This window comes from Neocloeon triangulifer, unplaced genomic scaffold (genome assembly GCF_031216515.1).
Source record: "Neocloeon triangulifer isolate White Clay Creek 2 clone unplaced genomic scaffold, ASM3121651v1 ptg000022l, whole genome shotgun sequence".
Classification (NCBI taxonomy): Eukaryota; Metazoa; Arthropoda; class Insecta; order Ephemeroptera; family Baetidae; genus Neocloeon; species Neocloeon triangulifer.
The window spans coordinates 631,333-651,461 of NW_026775562.1; the positions used below are offsets into that span (position 1 = coordinate 631,333).

The window sequence follows — 20,129 nt, forward strand, 5'->3', positions numbered from 1 at the left end:
TGCGAGCGCCGATATGACATTTCTCGCCGGTTTATTTTTGCTTCTGGAATGTGATGTTTTGCGTGAATCAGAAAAGCTATAGCCGGAGCAGAGGAGACACGTTCTCCGATTTTGCCCAATGTTTACCTTAAGCGACCGCATATACCGGCCAACAGAGCTTCAGAGACGCACCCCTACCGGCGGCTTGATGGCCTCTTATTTCAAGTGCTTAAGCTGGAGTGGCTATTTAAGACGTATATACGGGAATCGCCGCGGGCCAGACACGACGCAAAATGCACCCCTGTAGATATGAGACAACACCCCCAGGTTAGATCAAACTGCTTCAATTTAAAATCCATTTTGGCTTTATTATAAATATAATAATTAAATTTAAAGCGTTTTACTAAATTATTTAGTTTGAATTTAAAAACATTTTTTATGTTATTAATATTATATATTATTTTTTATTTTTTAATTGAATTTAATAACTGTTTAAAAATATTCAAGCAATGAAATAAAACTTTTAAATAAATAAGCCTCTTTATGTATTCAACTTAATACTAAAAAAAAATAATAAATAAAAATAAAACCAGTCGATTTCTAATCAGGTTGTTAATTTCTATTTGCAAACGTTAACTAATAGAAATAAATTTAGGCAGTTGTTTCAATTTTGATGAATTAATTTTATATTTGCAGACTGTTCAAAATTTCAATGTATCTGTATCTATGAAAAGATATATAACAATAAATAAAAAAGCAGAATTTATCTCAATTATTTCTAAAAAAAAAAAATGCATTGTGAGATTTTGGAAGAATTTAAAAAAATAAACTAAGCTTTTGACATTTTCAACCTCGTTTTCAAAAAAATTCTCAATTAAATGCATCTCGTGTTCTAAAAAAACGGAAGTGCCGGATTCACCTTTGACACAAAACGTCTGTGGTGCTGCTGGGAACCGAGACTTCTTTTGAGACGTCAGCTGCTTTTTACGCGGCGCGGCCTCAGAGGCAACAAAACATGCTCATCTGTCAGACAACAAGACAACAGGAAATAGTGTTTGCGTGCCGGGCGCTTTCTCAACAGGGGTGGCTCTGACGAGGGGGTGCACTCCAGAGAAAGAAACCAAGATAAATGAAGCGGTCGAATTGTGGTTAATTCACGCCTATTTTCACCGGCAAAATTTCTTATATCAAAAAAGGTTTGAAATATATCGATTTTTTTATGACAGAAAAGCAGATTCGTGAGACCGACGCACCCCACTGGATTTCGAACGTCTCAAGGGGTTGCTGCTTTTCTTAATCAGAAAATGTAGTATTTTCACCCCTTTGCTCGAAACTCGCACAACCGAAAGAAAGATTTATAATCGGAGCAGGTCAGGTGGAAAATAAAAAGAAAATGGTCCTTCCTTTTTTTTGTACTTCTCTCGAGATGCAAATTTTTATAAAAGATCATAATTAAGAGAGCAGTTCGCGGATGAATGAGTGATTTCGCGACGGCAAAAAAGTTTTAAGTGGTCTCTTATAAAAAAATCGCCGAGTTATTATATTTTCAATGAGGCATGAAAGAATAATAAAGAATGGCGGACTTTCTTTGACAATTATTTCGATTTTTATTCTCTTTTAATATGAAGAAATAAAAAGTTTTTGAATATTTCTATCGCAGGAAAAATTATTCCCGTTTTGTGAAAGGCGTAAAACATGCTTTGCTTGCTTTACGGGAATAATAACCTACGTACATCATCATTAAACAAGCAAAGAAGGAGAAAGAGCAACATACGTGGGGCCAAATAATGGTTTGTGCAAATTGATGCCCAAAACGTACCTTTCCGCAAATGAAATATCAACACCTGAGAATTATCTCTGCACAGGATAAATAAATACTGCTAAAATTAAATCCAAATAATTTCCCTTTTGGGCAAAAAACAATATTCGAATCTGGGGAAGTGATTTTATTATTCCTCTCGCGAGTGCTTATTCTCTCTTTATTAAATTTCGGAATAAATTCTACAATAAGAGCAAACACGGGCAAATAAGTTATGCATCAAAATTTTCAATTTCGGCTCCGGCGCGCATACGAAAATCAGCAGCCCTTCGGCAATTCTTATAATCTGTGCAATATGTGAACTTTTCTTTCTCTCTTTCCTGGCTGATTTTCCAATTCAAATCTTCTATCGCCTTATCAGCCCCGGCAGCTGTATAAATTCCCCCTGCTGTGTTTTTTCCTCTTTCCGCGAGAAGAGCGCGTCGCACACACGGTGCGCGGCAATTTCGAGAGAGACGCAAGGCGTGTTTCGGGAAATAAGGAGGAAATTCTGTTTACATTTTAATATCTTGCATACATATTTTCGCCATATGCGGAGCCAAAAATGCCACAGCTCGAGACAAGGAGAGACAGCGAATGGATTACTCAAAAAGCAATCTAATGTATTTGGAGTCGAGAGAATTTTATTATTCTATTTGATTTTTAGGATTATTTTTAATAATTATAAATATTAAAACTGTAATTTTAATATTATGATTTGTTTTCAAATAATTTAAGTTATCCGATATCAAAACAAGGCGAAGATTGTAATTTATTATAATTTAATAATTAAAGGCAAAAAGCTTTTTAATTCCATGGACAAAGCTTAAATTATCTATTTAATTTTAGAACAAAAAAATTTAATTCATATGCATACAAACAAAACTATGAATTCATAAAATAGACTGTTTAAAATGAAAATATCAGGCCATTTTTGCAAACAAATTTATGACCACTTTTCAAAGATTTTGAGAATTATCACACCATAAAGGAAGAAGATAATTTGCATGATACTTTTTATTTTCCTCAAAAGAAGAACGTCTGTTAAAAAATGTGCTTCTTACTCTCAAGAGTTTAAAGTTCGTATAATCGTCAGCTGATTTCGCTCCCTCTCGCATCGACTGGCACCAGAGGCACCAGATCGGCGCCCCACTTGACGGCGACCGAGGCCGTTCTCCGCGCCAAAGCGCCACCACTTCTCACGCGGGTCGAATGAGCACCATATAAATTTTTTCAGATTTGAAACCTTTTTCTAATTTTCACGCAATTTCTTTTATCGCAAAGTTTGCAAAATTATTCGATAAAAAGAATTATTGCAAAAAAAATGCTGTTCTGGATGATGTGAAGCCGGCGGAAAAAATGAGTTATAAAATAAAGGCATTCATTTACATCATGGTATGATTGGTGTGTAACTCGGCACTCTCGCATATGTGAACACAACGCAGGCTGTCAATCACCCCGCATATAAAACACACATTTGCATACGCGCAAAATACAAAACCTCGGCTTCTAATTAGCGTCGGATACGCGAATATATATTTCAAAATCGCAAACGCGAACAACGAGACATTTATAAAAAATTCATGCTCAAAAAAATTATTTAGTTATTAATTAATTTAACTTTTTATGATTCTTGGAAAGGGTAAACGACCCTTATGTGCCAAACCAAGTGGCCAAATATTAATTATCGCCCTCCTTGAAGGGGGTGGAGATAAACATTCCAATAAGTCCGGCGCTGAATCTCCGAGAAAACCAATTAATCACGCACCAAACTTTGCTTGGCGAATCTCTCCGCATGTACACGTGTGTGAGCATCACTATTTACGTGTGTTGCATAAATTACGGGGGAGATGCTAAGTAATCAGGAGCAAATAGATTAGGATTATTTCCGCATTTGCATTGCAAGCTGCCTCTGCAGAGCGCATATATAGCGGCTTTTCGGATGAAAATATAGGCAAAGAAGAGAGAACGGAGAAGGCACATCTGTCTCTCAGACAGGAATTTCACACGAGATTCGGAAGTTGTATGAGTTTGTGCTGAGGGAACAGAAGAAAGACATACTTTTTGTTGTTTGACAGAAATCTCCTTTTTTAAATAAAGATGTAAAATTCTAAATTAGAAAATAAATATTTTTACAGCTTTCAAATGAATTGAAATATCTGTAGCTTTAAGTTGAATTCTTAAATTTAACAAAATAAAAGTTTGCTTTTTTTTAAAACATAAAATCTTTCTTTAATAAAATTATTTATAGACGTTTTCAGATAATTTTAAAGTAAGTCTTTTAAATTTTAAGCAATATACAAAAATGAAGTGAGAGAAAATTGCATTTTCAATAATGATTTACTTGAAGAAGCAAAGGCACAATTGAAATGAAATCAATACATAAAATTATCTATAGAACAAACTTAAGCGTCATATTTTTACAATATTTAAATGAAACAAGGTTTTAAAAAGATGCCAATTTTCTAATATTAATCAATTTCAGGTCATAAAATAATAATTTTGTGCATTTTATAGCAAAAAAATCTTATTTTAGAAGTTAAGTTATTTTTACTTTCGTTGTATAATTGAATCTCAAAATTTTTCTTATACTTTTTGGTACTCACAGTAGAAAAGAATCGCGAGAATTTCCCTCTTTCCCGGACGATTTTCCGGCAGGCAAACTTGTCGGAACGCGCGCGAGACTCGGGAAAATCGGGAGAGAACGAGTCTGGCTGCTGGCGGGGGTGTCTGCCTGTTTAGGGCGCACTCGAGCCGCGTATTTCCCCTGCTGTTGTGTTGCTTGCTTTCTCCCTGCTGTTTTGCTGTGTATCAAAAGCACGTGGACGTAAACAGGCCGAGTCAGTAGCGAGCGCGTTGCCGCCCCAAAAGCAGCAGCCCCCGCGCTCTCGGCTCGTCGCGCTCTCGCTCGCGTGATCGTTTCGTGTCGCGAATGTATTATATTTGTATGAAACTTTATTGTGCGGGCGCGCACCGCTGAGCAAATAAACAGCAAAACACGTAAACAACTATACACATGCGAGCTATAGGCGGCCCAGCTACACAAACAAACAACAACAAACGCGACAGCCACCCGCCGGCTGCTGCTGCGTTGAAAATTTAATCGCGGCGAAACAAAAGTACGAGAACAAGTCAAATCGATCAACTGCCCTATTTTTTAATAATTTGGCGTATTTCGTCGATAAGAGGAAAGAAAAAAAAAAGAAATCTCTTAATTTTCTTTAATCACATCAAAATTAATGAATACCGGAATTTCAAATGGAAGAAATTGACATAAATTGTGCTTCAAATTGAAAAATATTTATTTATAAGAAAATTTATGTGGAAAAATGTCACAAAGGTGAACTCTTGTTTAAAGAATTTTAATTAAGCATATTTTGGCTTATATTGGAAATATGCAGTATATAAAAAAATCCCAACCTTTTGAGATGAAGACTTCTTTTTGCAAAAGGAGGTTCATAAGGATTAAGTCGATTAAGTGTTGCAAAAATTCACCCTGTTGTATTCATTTAATGTTTGAAAAAATTTTCAAGATCAATTTTGAATCCACTTCACAATGTTAATGGAGGAAAGAAGAGTGAAAATTATCAAAATTATATTGAAAAAATATAAAAGAAAAACCTACAAAATTTTAGTAAATGAATGGGATTGAAGAGATCAAGTTGAACTTCTATATTTGATTGAAATTTCAAATGGCCAAGTCCTCACCAACCTGAGAAACTTATTTGAAGAGCATTTTGCAAAAACTTGATAAAATTTAAAAAAACAAATGACCCTTCCTCTAATCAAATCATCATCTGCAGGTGGATAACGAGCGAATTAATAAAAAAAATCGAGCAGTCTGGACAGTGCCTCGATGACGTCAGCGGTGCTCCGAGGTAAGGGTCCGCGGGGGGTGGGTGGTGGGAGCCGTTCGACCCCCGCCCGGCGTCGCGGCCCCCGGGCTGACTACACTCGACTCCCCTCCCTCCCCCGCAAAAAGTAATAAGGTGTCCGAACGGGTCCTACCTGGACTGGTCTCCAGCGGGGCTCGAGCATGTTAGGGTGTCCTGGACGTGAACAGGGTGTCCGGCGTGCGTCAGGGGTTGCTGTATAGAGGAGCCGGGGCTGGTGAGGCAGCGCTTGCTTGTTGTGTTATGTTGCTGATGAATGCTGGTGATGGAGTGTGTACATACTGCTTTGCTCGGAGGCTCGCGCGCGCTGGCTACACGCGGAAAAGTAGTCCCTCCCTGCCGCCTACCCCGCCCTTGATTACCCCTGCTGATGTTTTAGTATCGTTAAGGGTCGAGAATTCTCGGGGAAGCTTCGTACGTACGTCGGCTGCTGTGTTCCACCGCCACTGCCGCCGCCGCCGCGCCGCTGCTGTGCTGCTGTGTGTATGTGCAGCAGTTTGGATACACACACAACCAAGCCCCTCCTCCCTCTCTCTCTCTTCTCTTCTCTCTCCGCAGATATTTTCGTACACACACATGCATATGCGCGAGAGAATCGCAAAATATAAGAAAAGTGTGTGCGAGCTGAAAGTGATGCAAAGTTAGCAATGCTAAATTCATTTAACATATCTTTTTAACTGCCATTATTAATATTTATTGTTAGTTCATTTCATTTCAATTCAAATTCTGGGCAAAAAATTGATAATGTTTCACATTTCACCAATACGAATTGACATACTCAAGATTTTTGGTTTTGGTATATGATTTCAGGTATTTCTAACAGTGGACAAAGGTGAAAATAAGTTTTTAAGGAAGAACACCATAAAATATAACAATTAAACCAGAAGTATTTTAGGTCAACAATGATTATTTTGCTGACTTTTCCAATCAGGATTAATTTTGGTATCAAAAAAAGAAAAATTTTGAAATTTTATGGATCCCACAAAAATTTTAGCTCGTTTACGTAAAATCATTATTTTAACTCTTTGGTTTTTATTAATTAAAAAAAATATAACAACACTAGAATTTAAATTTTTATTATTTTATTTATTATATTTTTGATTATGTTCTTTATTTTTTTTAATTAAAATTGATTATTTTTACTTTTTATAAAATCTGAATTTTCTTTAATGTTATATTATTTAATTGTTGATTTATAATAAATATTTTTGTATTCCTGTAGTGCCTTTTGAGAAACTGAAGAAATTTCAATAAAAACTTTTCACCATTTCTTTCACCACTTAAAATTACAATAAAATTTTTTAAACTTGATATATACATATAATTACATAACATAAAAAGTAAGCACTTGAAAGGGGTGACCAATCTTTTGAATGAGGAAAATGTAGACCATCGAGCAGAAAAAAATGTATTGTATTTTCAGGCGAATTTACACTGAAATGAGTTTTTGAGCGCACAAAAGAAGCAGTGCTCACTTTCCTTGTTTTTCAACCATTCCCAAAATTCAATAGAATTCCAGATTATTTGAATAATTCGGAATAATTTATTTGTAATTTTAAGCTAGGGAGACATGACTCTTGAAATAAGCGCAGTTGACCAACTAAATATTAAAAAATTTAATTAGAAAATAAAATGCTCTATTAGCTGCAAATAAAAGGAAATTAATACAATTAAACAAAATAATCTGAGTATATTTTCTGAAATATACATAATGTCAGGCCAAAAATTTGAAGCGTAATTGTAACAAATAAAAATTACAAATTAATTCCTCTTTGCATTTGCAACATCAAAAATTTTAAAATAATAATGATTATAAATGTTCCATATAAATTTCCAAAGGTTTGCAGGGCTTGGTTATCAATTAAAAATTTTAAATAAAAATAAAAATAGCTTTTTGCCGCTTTTAACCGTTAATTTGAGGTTTTTGTGGTTATAAAATCTGATTTTGATATTATTTTAAAATAATAATGTTCACTAATGTGACAGGAAAGCGAAAAAAATTGATACATAATATTTGAAACCACATTTTCCCTATTCAGGAAACAGACGATAAGGATAAAAAAATCTTTTAAATATTTTTATTTTGGTTGCGGTGTGAGATGCAGTTGACAGCCTCTAAAAAACTTTTTCCTGCCCGCAGCAGCTCAATCTTTTTTTTCTTCCTCTCGAACACACAATCCCACTTCCAGTCACTTTCCTCTCCTGAATTTTATTGTTTTCCTGAATCTTTTTCCCTTTGGTGCGATATATAATTAATTAATTATGCGCAAACCACAATAGCGAGAAAAATAATGGAAAAGGGAGAACCCCATCCTCTTAGGGCAATAAAATATTTTTAATAATATATACGGAATCACAATATATTTTTATATGATAAAGGAATAGCAGTCTTAAGGCGGCAGCTGAGATTTATTTCAGATGCAGCCGCGGGAAAACACAAAAGGCTGCTTTCAAAGTCATTCCTTTATTATTTCTCTAAGATATTCATTCATTCCCTCTCTCACTACCCTGTCTTTTTTAATTTTGTCCCCCGAACTTCTTTCTTTCTATAGATTTATACACACGAGACAGACCCACCGACCGACGGCCCACCCACCCCTGTATTGAGCCGCATGCAAGGGGCTGCGTTTTCGCCTCCGCGCAACCCTCTCTCTATATGAACTCCTCTTTCTTTCTTTCTTTTCGCATCCATCCGGCTGCTCAAGATTAACTTTCGGTCGCTCGCATGGCGCGTGGTCATTTCTCATCTGTCCCTACCTCGCACCTCAATCTCTTTTGTATCACAATTTGTTCATTTTCTGATTTCTGTACCGCTTGGAAATCACAGGAGAGAAAAAAGAAAAGAAAGTTGAATTGGAGAGACTCCATTGGATCAACCTATTTTCATTGTAATATTATTTACTTTATCAATTTTTTAATTATAAAAAAATTTAATTGTTAATATTTAAAAAAATGTTATTATTTGTATGTAAAATTTAATACTACATGGTATTTTATTCATTTTTAAATTTCATAGCTATCTATTTAAAATTAATAATTCTTAATTTAATTTTATTTTGTTGTATTTATTATATTTTCCTGATAATACTCCGCTTTTTTTTAGCAATCTGAGTATCTTCCTGAATTTTTAATAAAATTATGTGTTAAATTTCTAAAATATAAGTCTAACAGTTAATGGAAATCATATATTACATTTTTATAATGAATACATTCAGCTTTATTATGTAGCCTGCCATGTCGGAATTGTTGGTTTTCAACAAAATAATTATATCATTTAGACAAACCAGATTCAAATTGGACATATCTACATTCTATTGAAACAGACAAGTGAAAAAAAAATATTTCAATTACATTTTATTTCTGATTCTGATCAAAATCCAAACCAGCATAATGAAATCATTCAGAGCATGTAAAGGAAAAATATTTGTTAGAGAATGGCGATTGTTACACAAATCGTGTACATCATGATGCCAAAATTATTACATCAGAGCCTCTGCTCTCATTCTCTCTTTCTTTTTTGCTCCTCATCAGATGCACTGAGCGGAAAGATAACACCTCTGCTCTCTCTGCATATGAATAACGATCCGAAAGCGGAGACCAGAATTATTAAGATGAGAAAAGGCAGGGAGGAGGAAAATAGAAAAATAAATCAGCCTTTTATTTTTATATGACGCGGCTCTCGCTTTCTTCCGCGCGAGGGTCCCGCAAGTGCACGCGATATATATTTTATTATTATTTGGCTGCTGCAGCGTGCGCAGGGGTGAGATGCGCTCATTTGAATGCACCTCTCATTCGCATCTCGAAAATAATGTATTCGTTGATAAGCTCAAGGCAAAACTTTGTTCTCTTCCAAAAGTGTGAGAGTTTTTGAAACAAAGAGAGAATTTTCAAATATAGTATAAATGACCAGTTTTTTTTACTCTAATATTTGTATTATATTTAAAATTTTAGCTAATAAAAAATTATTAAAAATGTCAAGTCAACAGGGAAAAATCGCATTGGATGAATTAACTAAATTATTTACTTTTTTATCAAAAAAGATTCTTCGTTTCTGTAAATCCGTTTAGATTTCTAATGAAATTAATCATGGTTTGTCCTTTTTCCGGCCAGAATTTGAGGGAAAATACAACGTCTGAAATAAATACTGTGAGTGCTCTATGCGCCGACTTGTTTTTCATTTTGACTTCGCTGTTATTTTCAAATCAAAAAGTACTCCCGCCTGAAATAACACACGCTTTCCATCTCTCTTCTTCTCGCTCCATCAGCGAATTACGCGACAATAACAAAAATATTAACAAAGCGCCGCTATTATTTTGCTTTTATCCTTGGGAGCATGAAAATTAGACTCGCGTCTCGCTTGCAGGTCCATTGGCGCCTAAGTTCTTGGATTTCCACCACTTCGTTTCGTCTTGCGTTTGCAAATTTAAATTAAAAACTGTGCAAAAGATGAAAGTCAGTTGCCGATGAGTCAAGCGATGACACGTGCGAGCAATGAAGTTCACAAAATCATGAGCTTTTCATCAAAATTAAGTCCCAAACTGTTCAAACTTACCAAAAACAAAACAAATTATGAAAATAATTGTTTATAATTTGGTTAAATTTTTAGACTTTTTGCAAAATTAATTTTGTAGCTGAATTTTAGGCCATAAACCTGATTTTTAAATGTGTCATAAAAAACCAAAAAGCGCCAAAAAGTGTCTGAAAAATATATCATAAAAATTAATTTGAAATTGCTCCTTTTTAAAATTTTATTTTCAAAGCATTGTCAAGAAATAGAAGAGAATTTTCAAAAAATTGTCTCGACTTTTACAACCAACGATTGTGAAATGTAAATTATTGTTGTCCTGCACTTTATTTTGCAGTATGAGGTGAATTTTCTGTAAATTTCATTCCACTCTTTGTATATTTTAGGAATTTTTTAGCAATATTAAGACCTAATTTTAATTCCAAATTCCAATGAATACATTTCGGATTCGGCATTTTTGATTGATTATTGAAGTTCCAACCCGTTTTCCCTCTCATAATCGTCAATATCCGAGACGCTTGTCCCTTTTTCTCCACCCTCTTTTTTCCAACCCCAAACAATTATTTCGCAGACGTTTCGCCCTTCAGCCTTTATTCACCATGTATTTTATATTATATTCATCCACGGATATATAAAGCGTCTGGCAGCTTTAGCGAGTGTGTGCTGCTGTTTGATTGTAAACTTCCATTCTCATCCGAGCCTCGAGCCATCGGCAGGAGAAATTTATTATTTCATCCGCTGGTCTGCTTGCATCTAGCTGCTCTCTCATCATATTGTTTTGCACATCACAAAAATCCTCGACTGGTGAGCGCGAGAGAGAAAGAGCTGCAGAGCATTTTCATTGACAGCAATTTTCATGTGGCAGCGAACAATGTGCAAACACGGGCGGAGGGAGGATATATTATTTGCACTTCCAATAGCTTTTTCATTTCATAACATGCACGAGAACATTACACACACGTTTGTGTTTCGCCGCAAAATCATTTTCCTGTAATCAGCCCGCAGGCGGAATTTCCTTTTGAGCCTTTGGAAATTTAATATTTGTCGGCGCCGTTTTTGCACGCATTCCCAGAACGAAGTACAAAAATCACCTGCAGATTCAAGACCGACTAATTTCAGCACAGGAATTTTATTTATGTTTATTTGATTTAATTACAGACTCTATTTGCAACCCGTTCAATGTAAAATTTTATAAAATAAACATATGAGGCAAAAAGAATTAATTTTGCATTAAGTATTATAATTCATAATATAGTTTAGGGTCAGTGATTTTAAATAAAAAATAATTTTTATCTCTTTTTTAATTTCTTCCTTCTTTATTAACCACGTAATTTTTCTAACTTTTAGAAATTGATTTTTTTAAATACAATACAATTTAATGTTTTAACAAGACAAAAAATTTTATAAAATGTTTTAAATAAAAAATTAACAATATTATTACAAAAATTATATTAAAAAAGTATAATTAAAACCATAAATATATTTTTTTAAACTTTCTGTGACTTTAATATTTTCTTCGATTTCGCCAAATGGAAATGGTGCCCTTTTTTCAAGGTTTGTGTGCTGGTCTTGGGGTCTGCCAGACACAAATCTCAACATTGTTGATGGGTGTTTATGGTTAGGGTGTGGACAGAAAACCATCGTGATGTTATTTCCAGGAAACCCTGACTAAGCTCTAGCCGGGGCGCGCGATGTTTACTCACAAAATAATGAAAACTCGCGCGGACGCCTCTCGCTTCTTCTTTCAAGAGATGCAGCACAAACAAACTTTATAAATATAGATGACGATACCAAGCAAGAGAGGACGACTGGCCCCGCATGTTCTTTCTATAACCGCCGAAAATGCTCGTTATTTCATATGACACACTGATTTTTTAAATAATTAGTTTAAACAAAATTGGTTAGTCAATCATTTTAAATTTCTTTCTAAAATAATTCCAAAAATTGTGTGTCGCATTTTAAAATTGTGAATTAATATTAATTATTTGTCTTCTTAAATCATTTCTATTTACAAACATTATATGCCAATTTTCCTTGTACTAAGAATAGATTCAACATCAGAATTTTCTCTGTAAATACTGAATTTAATGATCAATTAATTTACCGTGAAGTGTAGCGTGAAATTTGTTCCTGTGTCTCGCAATTTCCATCGGGTGTTATCAGCAGAAAACAGTCTTTCTCTTTATTCCTTTGCAACAAAGCCGCGTCTCGAGTCGTTCTCTCTCTGTCTCGCTCTTCCTCTCTTTTCTTAATTAATATTTCACGTCTTTCTGATTATTATGACTTGAATGAGGAATCAGTCGGGAGACGAGAGTGACACCGCAAAATAATCGTATTTGCCTGAAGCCTCATTTCATATTAAAATATATTTCCCTGCCATAAACTTGGAGGAGCTTTTGTGTGATGCGCGGGAGACTGTGCCGGAGCAGGCGGATGACAAAGAATTGAATTACCGGGGTTGCTCGCCGGCAAAGTGTGTTTTGTGGCACATCTTTTCGCCAAGGAGAGAGTAATTGATATTCACCCCTTTTTCTGGCAAAAGCCAATTTGGGGCGCGCGAGAGAAAAAAAGAGAGAAGTGGGGATTGAGAAAAGGGCTTCATGTCTGACAAAAAATTAATAGCCCGGATTTTAAATATTTGAGCGTCGAGATCCAGTGGAATTTAAGTCCTAATTGGTGAGAAATTTATACAAATAAGTTCATTTTACCGATTTTTTTTATTAAAAATTATAACAAAGTAATTTCTTCTAATAAGATTGTTTTGTTTCAAATTTTGTTATTTTGTTGCAATGTAGCTTTAGTGCTGTTTTCATTTTATCTTGTCGATTGGATATTAATCATTTTTATTATATCATGGATCAAAGCTTACAACTTTTGAAAACAACAAAGCACCTGCTAGTTTTCTAAATTTTTTTAAATTTTCAACATTTATGCTCAGATGCTGCTTGAAAATTGAATATAAAAAAGTTGACGTTTAAAGTCAATGTGAAAGTTTTAACATAAACATTTTGCTTTCAGTTATTTGAACATCGAGATATCTTACTTTGCAACTTAATCATAAAGTTGAAACTCGCCAGCTAGGAGCAAGATATTCTCACAAATTAAAATATTATCAAATTTTTATAATTCTAAGAACTTATAAATATTAAGTACATTTAAATGGTCTGTGGCTGATTTTAAGCTTGTAAGTTTTGTGTTAAAAATTATAATTAATAATAATACGTCACATTTAAAATCGATTTCATTAAAGTCTGCCATTTTTCCAACACACACCCTTGGGTTTGTCGAGTCAGCAAAGAAGTGCGGCTCGCAATTATTGTTATTTTTCTCCCTCCCTTCTTTTCCGACGCTTGATGCTCGTCTCTCGTTTTTAGCTAATTAAACGCAGTGTGTTTTAATCAATAATTTTTAGGGGGTATGCTATGCTTTTTGACTGTCTCCGGCACGCGCGTGTATATTTATACAGATAGAATTAATCGCTCTCTTTTCTTTTGCTCTCTTCGTTTTATATTCGCCGCCCCGCCGAAAAGAGAACAGCAGCGAGTTTATTTGACGCGCGGGGACTTTCCTTTTTTATTTATATTAAGCGGCGGGCGCTCTTGAAAGAGTCAAATTTATCATGAATATTCAATATTCCGAGCGGCCAAAAGTTGATCAGCAAAAGCAAATGAGATGGGAGAGAGAGACTTTTAAAAAGGCGCCCCCAGTCGCGCAAATGAGGGCGGCTGTTTTATTGTTGTAAAAGTAACAAAACTCTCTCTTTCGCGTTAATTAGTCGATGCTGATTGGAAAATTTTGTAGAGTGAAAGATGGGGTTAGGTTTCACTTCCATGAATAATTTTTGGCAGTGATTAATTTTCTGTTAACATTTTTCTGTTGGCTGCAATGAAAAGGAGAGGGGAGAACCATTCTGATAGGTCGAAATTTATATCTCAGTAGAATATTAAAATTTTAAATTATTAAAACATATTTTCTCCCAAAACATTTTGTTTTTTAACTGACTGTTGTAACTTATTGAAGAAAAATAAAAAGTGAATTGAATTGAACTCACATTTAAAATTTTTTTAAAATTATAATCAAAAGCCTTGGGTTATAGTATTTTTTAACGAAAAGTAGAATTTAAGACTAATATTTCCCACTGTTCTTTGATTTTGACCCATTTCAGTTTTCAGGGGTACCAACTGTACTTTTTAATTTTACTGTTATTTATTTATTTAATTTTTTAAGTAAATTTGTCATTTTGTTTAATGCAGAATTTAATATTTTCCTTATTAAATAACTATTTTTTTACTTTTAATTTGAAAATATTTTACTTTGATTGGCTGAAAATTTTCTCCTGACCCAAAAAATTCAACTTTTAGCCCTTTTAAGCCGTAATCCTGATTGACACGTCGCACCAAAGCGACCATTCCGCCCCACTAAACAATTTTTTCGCACAGCGCGACGACGTGCGCAGCGTAAAAGGGCCAATTTTTCCCACTATAAAGCACACACTCGACGCCGTATTACATATAAAAAATTTCCACTCGCCGGAATAAATCATACTCGCGTGTGTCCGCTGGCCCAGTGGTCCAGCAGAATAACTCTCCTTGAAATGTGTACAAGAAAACACCATTTAAAGGCCTGGGCACGGGGTATATTTATCGCCAACAATAAAAAAGGTGTCAGCGCGCAAAGTGCACCATTTTTATACACTTTGGAATTTATGAAGAAATATTTATCGGGGGCGGAGAAAGAGGAAAAGAAAGTTTGGCTGCAAATCCACCCTCGCCGTGAGCCGGGTGTACTTTTTTTCTTTTTATATAAATTTCCCGAGGCGTATCAAATTTGAGAGCAGCGAGAGTTTATAACACAATAAAGCAAGCGGATCTTCCCGAAGGGGGGCAAGTTTTGCGCGGTGGCATATTAGAAAATGATTGACACGCGATTAATATTGAGAAAAAATTATCAAACAATGCAGCAGGCAGGGTTCGTTGGGGTTGATGGTGCCGGGTGCGGTGGTGTGAGAAGCCATTAATTTCATCACTTATTGCGTCTCTTCTACTTTCTTCTACTCGCGAAAAGAGCGAGGGTGAAGACGCCGGATGGAGGTTTTTGACAAGAAAAGTACAGATACATCCTCTTGAGTGACGAGGAGATGCTCATGCTCTTGAGATTTTTTATCCGCGAATTGGGGCTTTGAAATTTGTGTTTGCTGTGTTGTGAGGTTCATCAAGCAAAAACAGCTACAAATTTAAGTATTGAAGTGGGGGAGAGAATTTAATACTTTTTACAAATTGAGTTGTGGAATTAATTAAAAATAAACTATAATAAAGAAATCGTTTTTGTTAAATTAAATCAAGTAAAATTAAATCTAAAACAATCAAAATCAATATTTCATAGATAATAAGCACCCCCAGGCCACAGTTTTATTATTCAATCCTTTTTAATGTTTTTTTTTTTATAATTTGAGTCTTTAAATCTCAAATTATGCTCGAAAGTCATGTTGAAATTAAATTGGTACCAATAATTATGAAAGTAAGAATAATGTAGATTAACATTCGCTAGTAAAATGTAAAATTTTCTCAAAATTGTCTCAAAATAGACGAAAAACTTAAATGAATGGTTAATTTTAGTGATAGTAAAACAAATTTTAAAATTTGAATCACAATAAAAAATAATCACCATCTGACTGAATTTTAAATCAAATATAAAAAATAATATAAGACATTTTTTCACTTTTCTTTTGTATTTATAAAGTGGAGGATTGAAAAAGAAAAAGTTAAACAGAGAATTTTAAATAAAATTTGGTTTATAACTTTAATTATTTTTATGTTAAATAACAATATTTTAGTTGATTAAAATCTCCTTTTCCTTAGAGTAAATCTTTAATCTGTTTCCATACATATTTCACTTTTCTCAGACACTTCTCAAATTTAATTCACTTTTTTGGTAACATCCCGCAGCAACAGCTCTCGTCTCTCCACTTACAAATTACCAAATTACTCAAAGTCGAAATCTCCATGCAGCAATTAGAAAACTCGCAGCAGCGCAACAGCAACACGGCGCAAATAATAATCCTTTGGCCGCGTGAAAAATTGCCAAAGTGGCGAATCTTAGCTGATGAATTTCCTCCCCCGCCATTAATCTGGCGCGCAAGCCTGAAATATATATATATTTTCCAAATAAAGAGCGAGAGCGGCATCATCTGCTTTTCGGAACCCTTTTGCGACTCTGCGCCTTTTTCTGCTCGATGTACAAACAGGGGCCGCGCCGAATAAAAATATGGCACACGTACGTATTTCCATGATGGATTTGCCGAGTGGAATTAGTCGCCTGGGACTTGCACCGCCGAGCAGCCAAGAGAAAGAAAGAAAAAGCGATATTTTGTATGTAAAACACCTCCGCGCGCCGAGCATCATTCTTATGTATGGAAAATATGGGTTTGTTTGAAATGGCGCCGAGTGCTGCTTGACTAAAATTTTATAGTGCTGCCAATGCAAACCTCATAGGTATGGATGCAAATATTGAAAGGTTTGCATCGTTTATTGCATTTCTGATGGGCTTTGGGGATGAAAACAGTTTATTTAAATAAAAAATTGTAACATTATTATTTGATTCAGATCCAATTTAATATAATATATTTATTTATCAATAAAAATAGACATTAGATGGTATATGTAAGAGTTTTAATTTGTTTATAATTTGAAAAGTAAGAATTTCAATTTTTATTTAGTCCACAAAATAAGGCCGCAGATTTTGATCGCAACTATCGGTAAAAGGAACTTTTTCAATTAAAAAAAAACAATCAAACTATCAATAAAATTTAGCCCGTTTATCAAATTTATTTTTTGCTGCACATATTTATTTGATTCCTTAAGAATTAAGATTGAAACTTATCTTATATTATATTTTTCGGTATGATTTTTATTAATAACTTAAGTCTAAATACATTTTAATTTAAATTAATTGCCATTTTTTATGAATATCTAATTTTTTATTTTAAATTTACTGCAATACATTTTTTGTATTGTTATATATTTTAGTTGAAACTCAATTTATATTTTGTTTGGTTTTTTATGATTTTAAATAAAAATGTAACCCCAAAAAAGAGTGATTGCATACATTTTTATTTTATAAATTTGTTAACTATTTTTGAAATAATTAATAAATTATTTTCAAATGGGTTATCAAACTTCTTGCCAGATGCGGTTATGCATCCTGCATTGCACGCGTGCACTGCGGTTGTGCACGTCACGTGACATCAGGCGCTCTTAATTTTTTCTCCTTAGCTCTTTTCGGTCGCCGAGTCGCTCCGTGAGGGAATGTGACCTTTTCAGAATGCAAATTCGCGTACGCATAAGCACTTTGGTCCGGCCGATATCTCAAAATAATTAACCGCGCCAATTAAAATTCCGCTGGTCCTCGACCGTTTCGTGGATAAAATTTTAATAAATATATGTCCCGCAAAATTTGCCCATTTCGCCTCGTGCGGAGCTTATGATTAAGGTATCCACACCAATGGCCCCAGTTAAATCAAGGTCAATGTCAAACACAGAATTAACAGCTCGTAAATGGGGTAAAAGCATACAAGAAGTCAGAGAATGGAAAAGGGACCCTAGTATAAAACGTGTACTTGCTTTATCAACAGATGACTATAGCAGCAGTGGCAGCAGCGAAAGTGTTGGCAGCAACAGTGACTGATTGAGTGAGAATCATGCGAAGATAGTCTTTGATACGAACTTTCAAGATAATGTTGAAACCGATTAAGTGACAGCCGAAGTGTTGAATTCAAGTTAAATTTTGTTTTTCTGCCCAATCAATGTGTTTTTTCTGGTTTTTCAAGTGTTCAACTAATTTTTTGTAATCAACTGATAATGTAAGTTTCTCTCTCCAAGCTAATGGTTATTGTAAAACTTTCTTGATATGTCGAAGAATGGCGTATAGTTACCCTACTGAGACATCAATAAACACCTTTTTGCAACTAAATATATGCTGGCGATCTCTTTTTGTTGTCCGGTCGTTACAATTTATGAACTTATTAAAGTAATAAGGGGCCGCGCGTCGAATAAATCTGCCGCTTTTTTTGCAACCGCCAAAATAATAATTCTAATGGCCTCGGAAAAGGAGCGACATTAAAAAGAGTAAGAATAAGCAGCGGCTAAGTGGACCATAAGAATTTTTAAAGTCACCCCCCATAAAAATAAATTAAAACAATAAATTTCGGCATTATGTGTGCGTCTCTCTTTCTTCCTTTCCCCTTTTGGTGCGTGTAATGTTATTATGCTGCGTACACTTCCACACACACACAAGACTTTTTCGATCTTGCACACCGTGTATGGAGCAAGTCGCATTATTATAAAGCGCGCAGGAGCATTCAAGTGAAAAAATTCTTGCTGCGGGGGGAGCGCGAGAGGAAAAGTGCAAAGAGAGCACATCGCCTTCATCCTGCTTTTGTGAATAAATGCAACGCCGTGTTGACCTGCGCTTTATAATTGCGTAATGCCGTGGAAGGGGTGCGAATTTATAACGAAACTCAAAAAGTTACAACGTCACGCGCCAATGACCAGATTTGCTTATCACGCTAAATCACACGGCTTCCGTTTAATTATTCGGGAGATATGGAAAGATTTCCAAATAAGTCTCTCCCCCGCATTAAAAATTGAAACAAAGGGGAAAGTTTAAGTTGCAAATTTTATTTATTTATTTAACAATCTAATGCCAAAATCTAGATTTTTAGTTTTTAAACCATTTATATCCTTCCAGTCATTTTTATAAAAATAATAAAAATAATATATAACATACAAATATTTCAAAAACATACAAAACTTGCGGTTTCTTCGCTTGGGAATAAAGTTTTGTTAAACATTTCCAATAAGTTATCGCCTACAAGCTTATGATTTATGATTTTATTTTGTGAATTTAATCCAGTAAATTTTTATAATATATCTCTTTGTAAATGTAATCTGAAAAAATAAAAAGAAATTGGACAGAATCCATAAATTTAAGCGAAAAGAAATTATTTGTAGTAGTTTTTTCCTAAAACTTTCAAATATTTCAATTATTGCAGGTGCCAGGTTCTGATTCTGAACAGATTGCAAAAGCTTTTTAAAAGTTGTCCCACACGAATAATAATCTGTTTCTCCGAAGTCTTTGAAATCTCCATAATTTCACTTTCTCTCTCTCTCTTTCTTACTCCTCGGGGTCGGCGGCGCTCGACTGCTTCCATAATTTCTTCTAATAGCGTTAAAGGCGATCAATTCAAAGCGAGCGACTTGATGCGTCGCTTGCCTATCCTCCAGGGGCTCGTCGGTCCTTGCTTGCTTTCGTGTTGGTAAAAGATTGCGGTCTGTCTGTACGTTTTCGAGGGAGTGACTCCCCTGTACACCTCCTTCAACCCTTTTTATTCACTGCTTTCTTACTTGGATTAACGCAACATTAGCCGCCGTGGAGAGTCTTGCTGAATTATGTCGCCGGTCGAGAGTTTCGGTGCCAAGCACTGTATTTTACAGCAAGAGAGACGCAAAGGGAAACTTGCCTTGATTTACCATCAATCGGAAAACAGGTTGCAATGTATTCTTGAATTTTTTATTGTAATTACAGAGATTTGATAGGAATGTTCACAGTATAAAAAATTAATTAACGTTCTAATAATTGTTGTCAATAAATGAAGAAAAACTGACAAAGAAGCAAAAAGTGAATGTTTTTTGCGCAGTTTAATTAATTCAGTAATTATATAAATATTTTTTTACATAATTGTTTAAATCAAAATATTTTTCTTGAAAACTTTTATAAATTTCAGTAAGAAATTTAAAAATGTTTGGGGAAATTAATTTGGAATTAAATTAGAAAATTACAAAATAATTAGAGATTTTCGGTCTTTGCGCCTCTCTTTGATTGCCAAGAAATTTTATCGTTTCGATAACAGGACGGAGCGAGGCGCATCTTCTCTCCT

General features: G+C 34.6%; 1 protein-coding gene across 13 annotated transcripts in view; it reads right to left on the bottom strand.

Annotated features, from left to right (window-relative positions):
• The window catches only part of LOC132204753 (forkhead box protein P1), a 241,170-nt gene that overhangs the window by 93,952 nt on the left and 127,089 nt on the right, over positions 1 to 20,129 (bottom strand). For 7 of the 13 annotated variants that reach the window (XM_059633481.1, XM_059633479.1, XM_059633485.1 and 4 more), the window contains exon 1: positions 5,786 to 6,015. The exons of 3 other annotated variants lie outside the window; for them this stretch is intronic. In XM_059633481.1, coding sequence (XP_059489464.1) covers positions 5,786 to 5,815 — 30 coding nt within the window. In that variant the 5' untranslated portion in view covers positions 5,816 to 6,015. Of the gene's footprint in view, positions 1 to 5,785; positions 6,017 to 20,129 lie in introns of those variants that run through there. 3 more of the 13 variants (XR_009442553.1, XM_059633492.1, XM_059633491.1) reach the window with 1 other exon arrangement.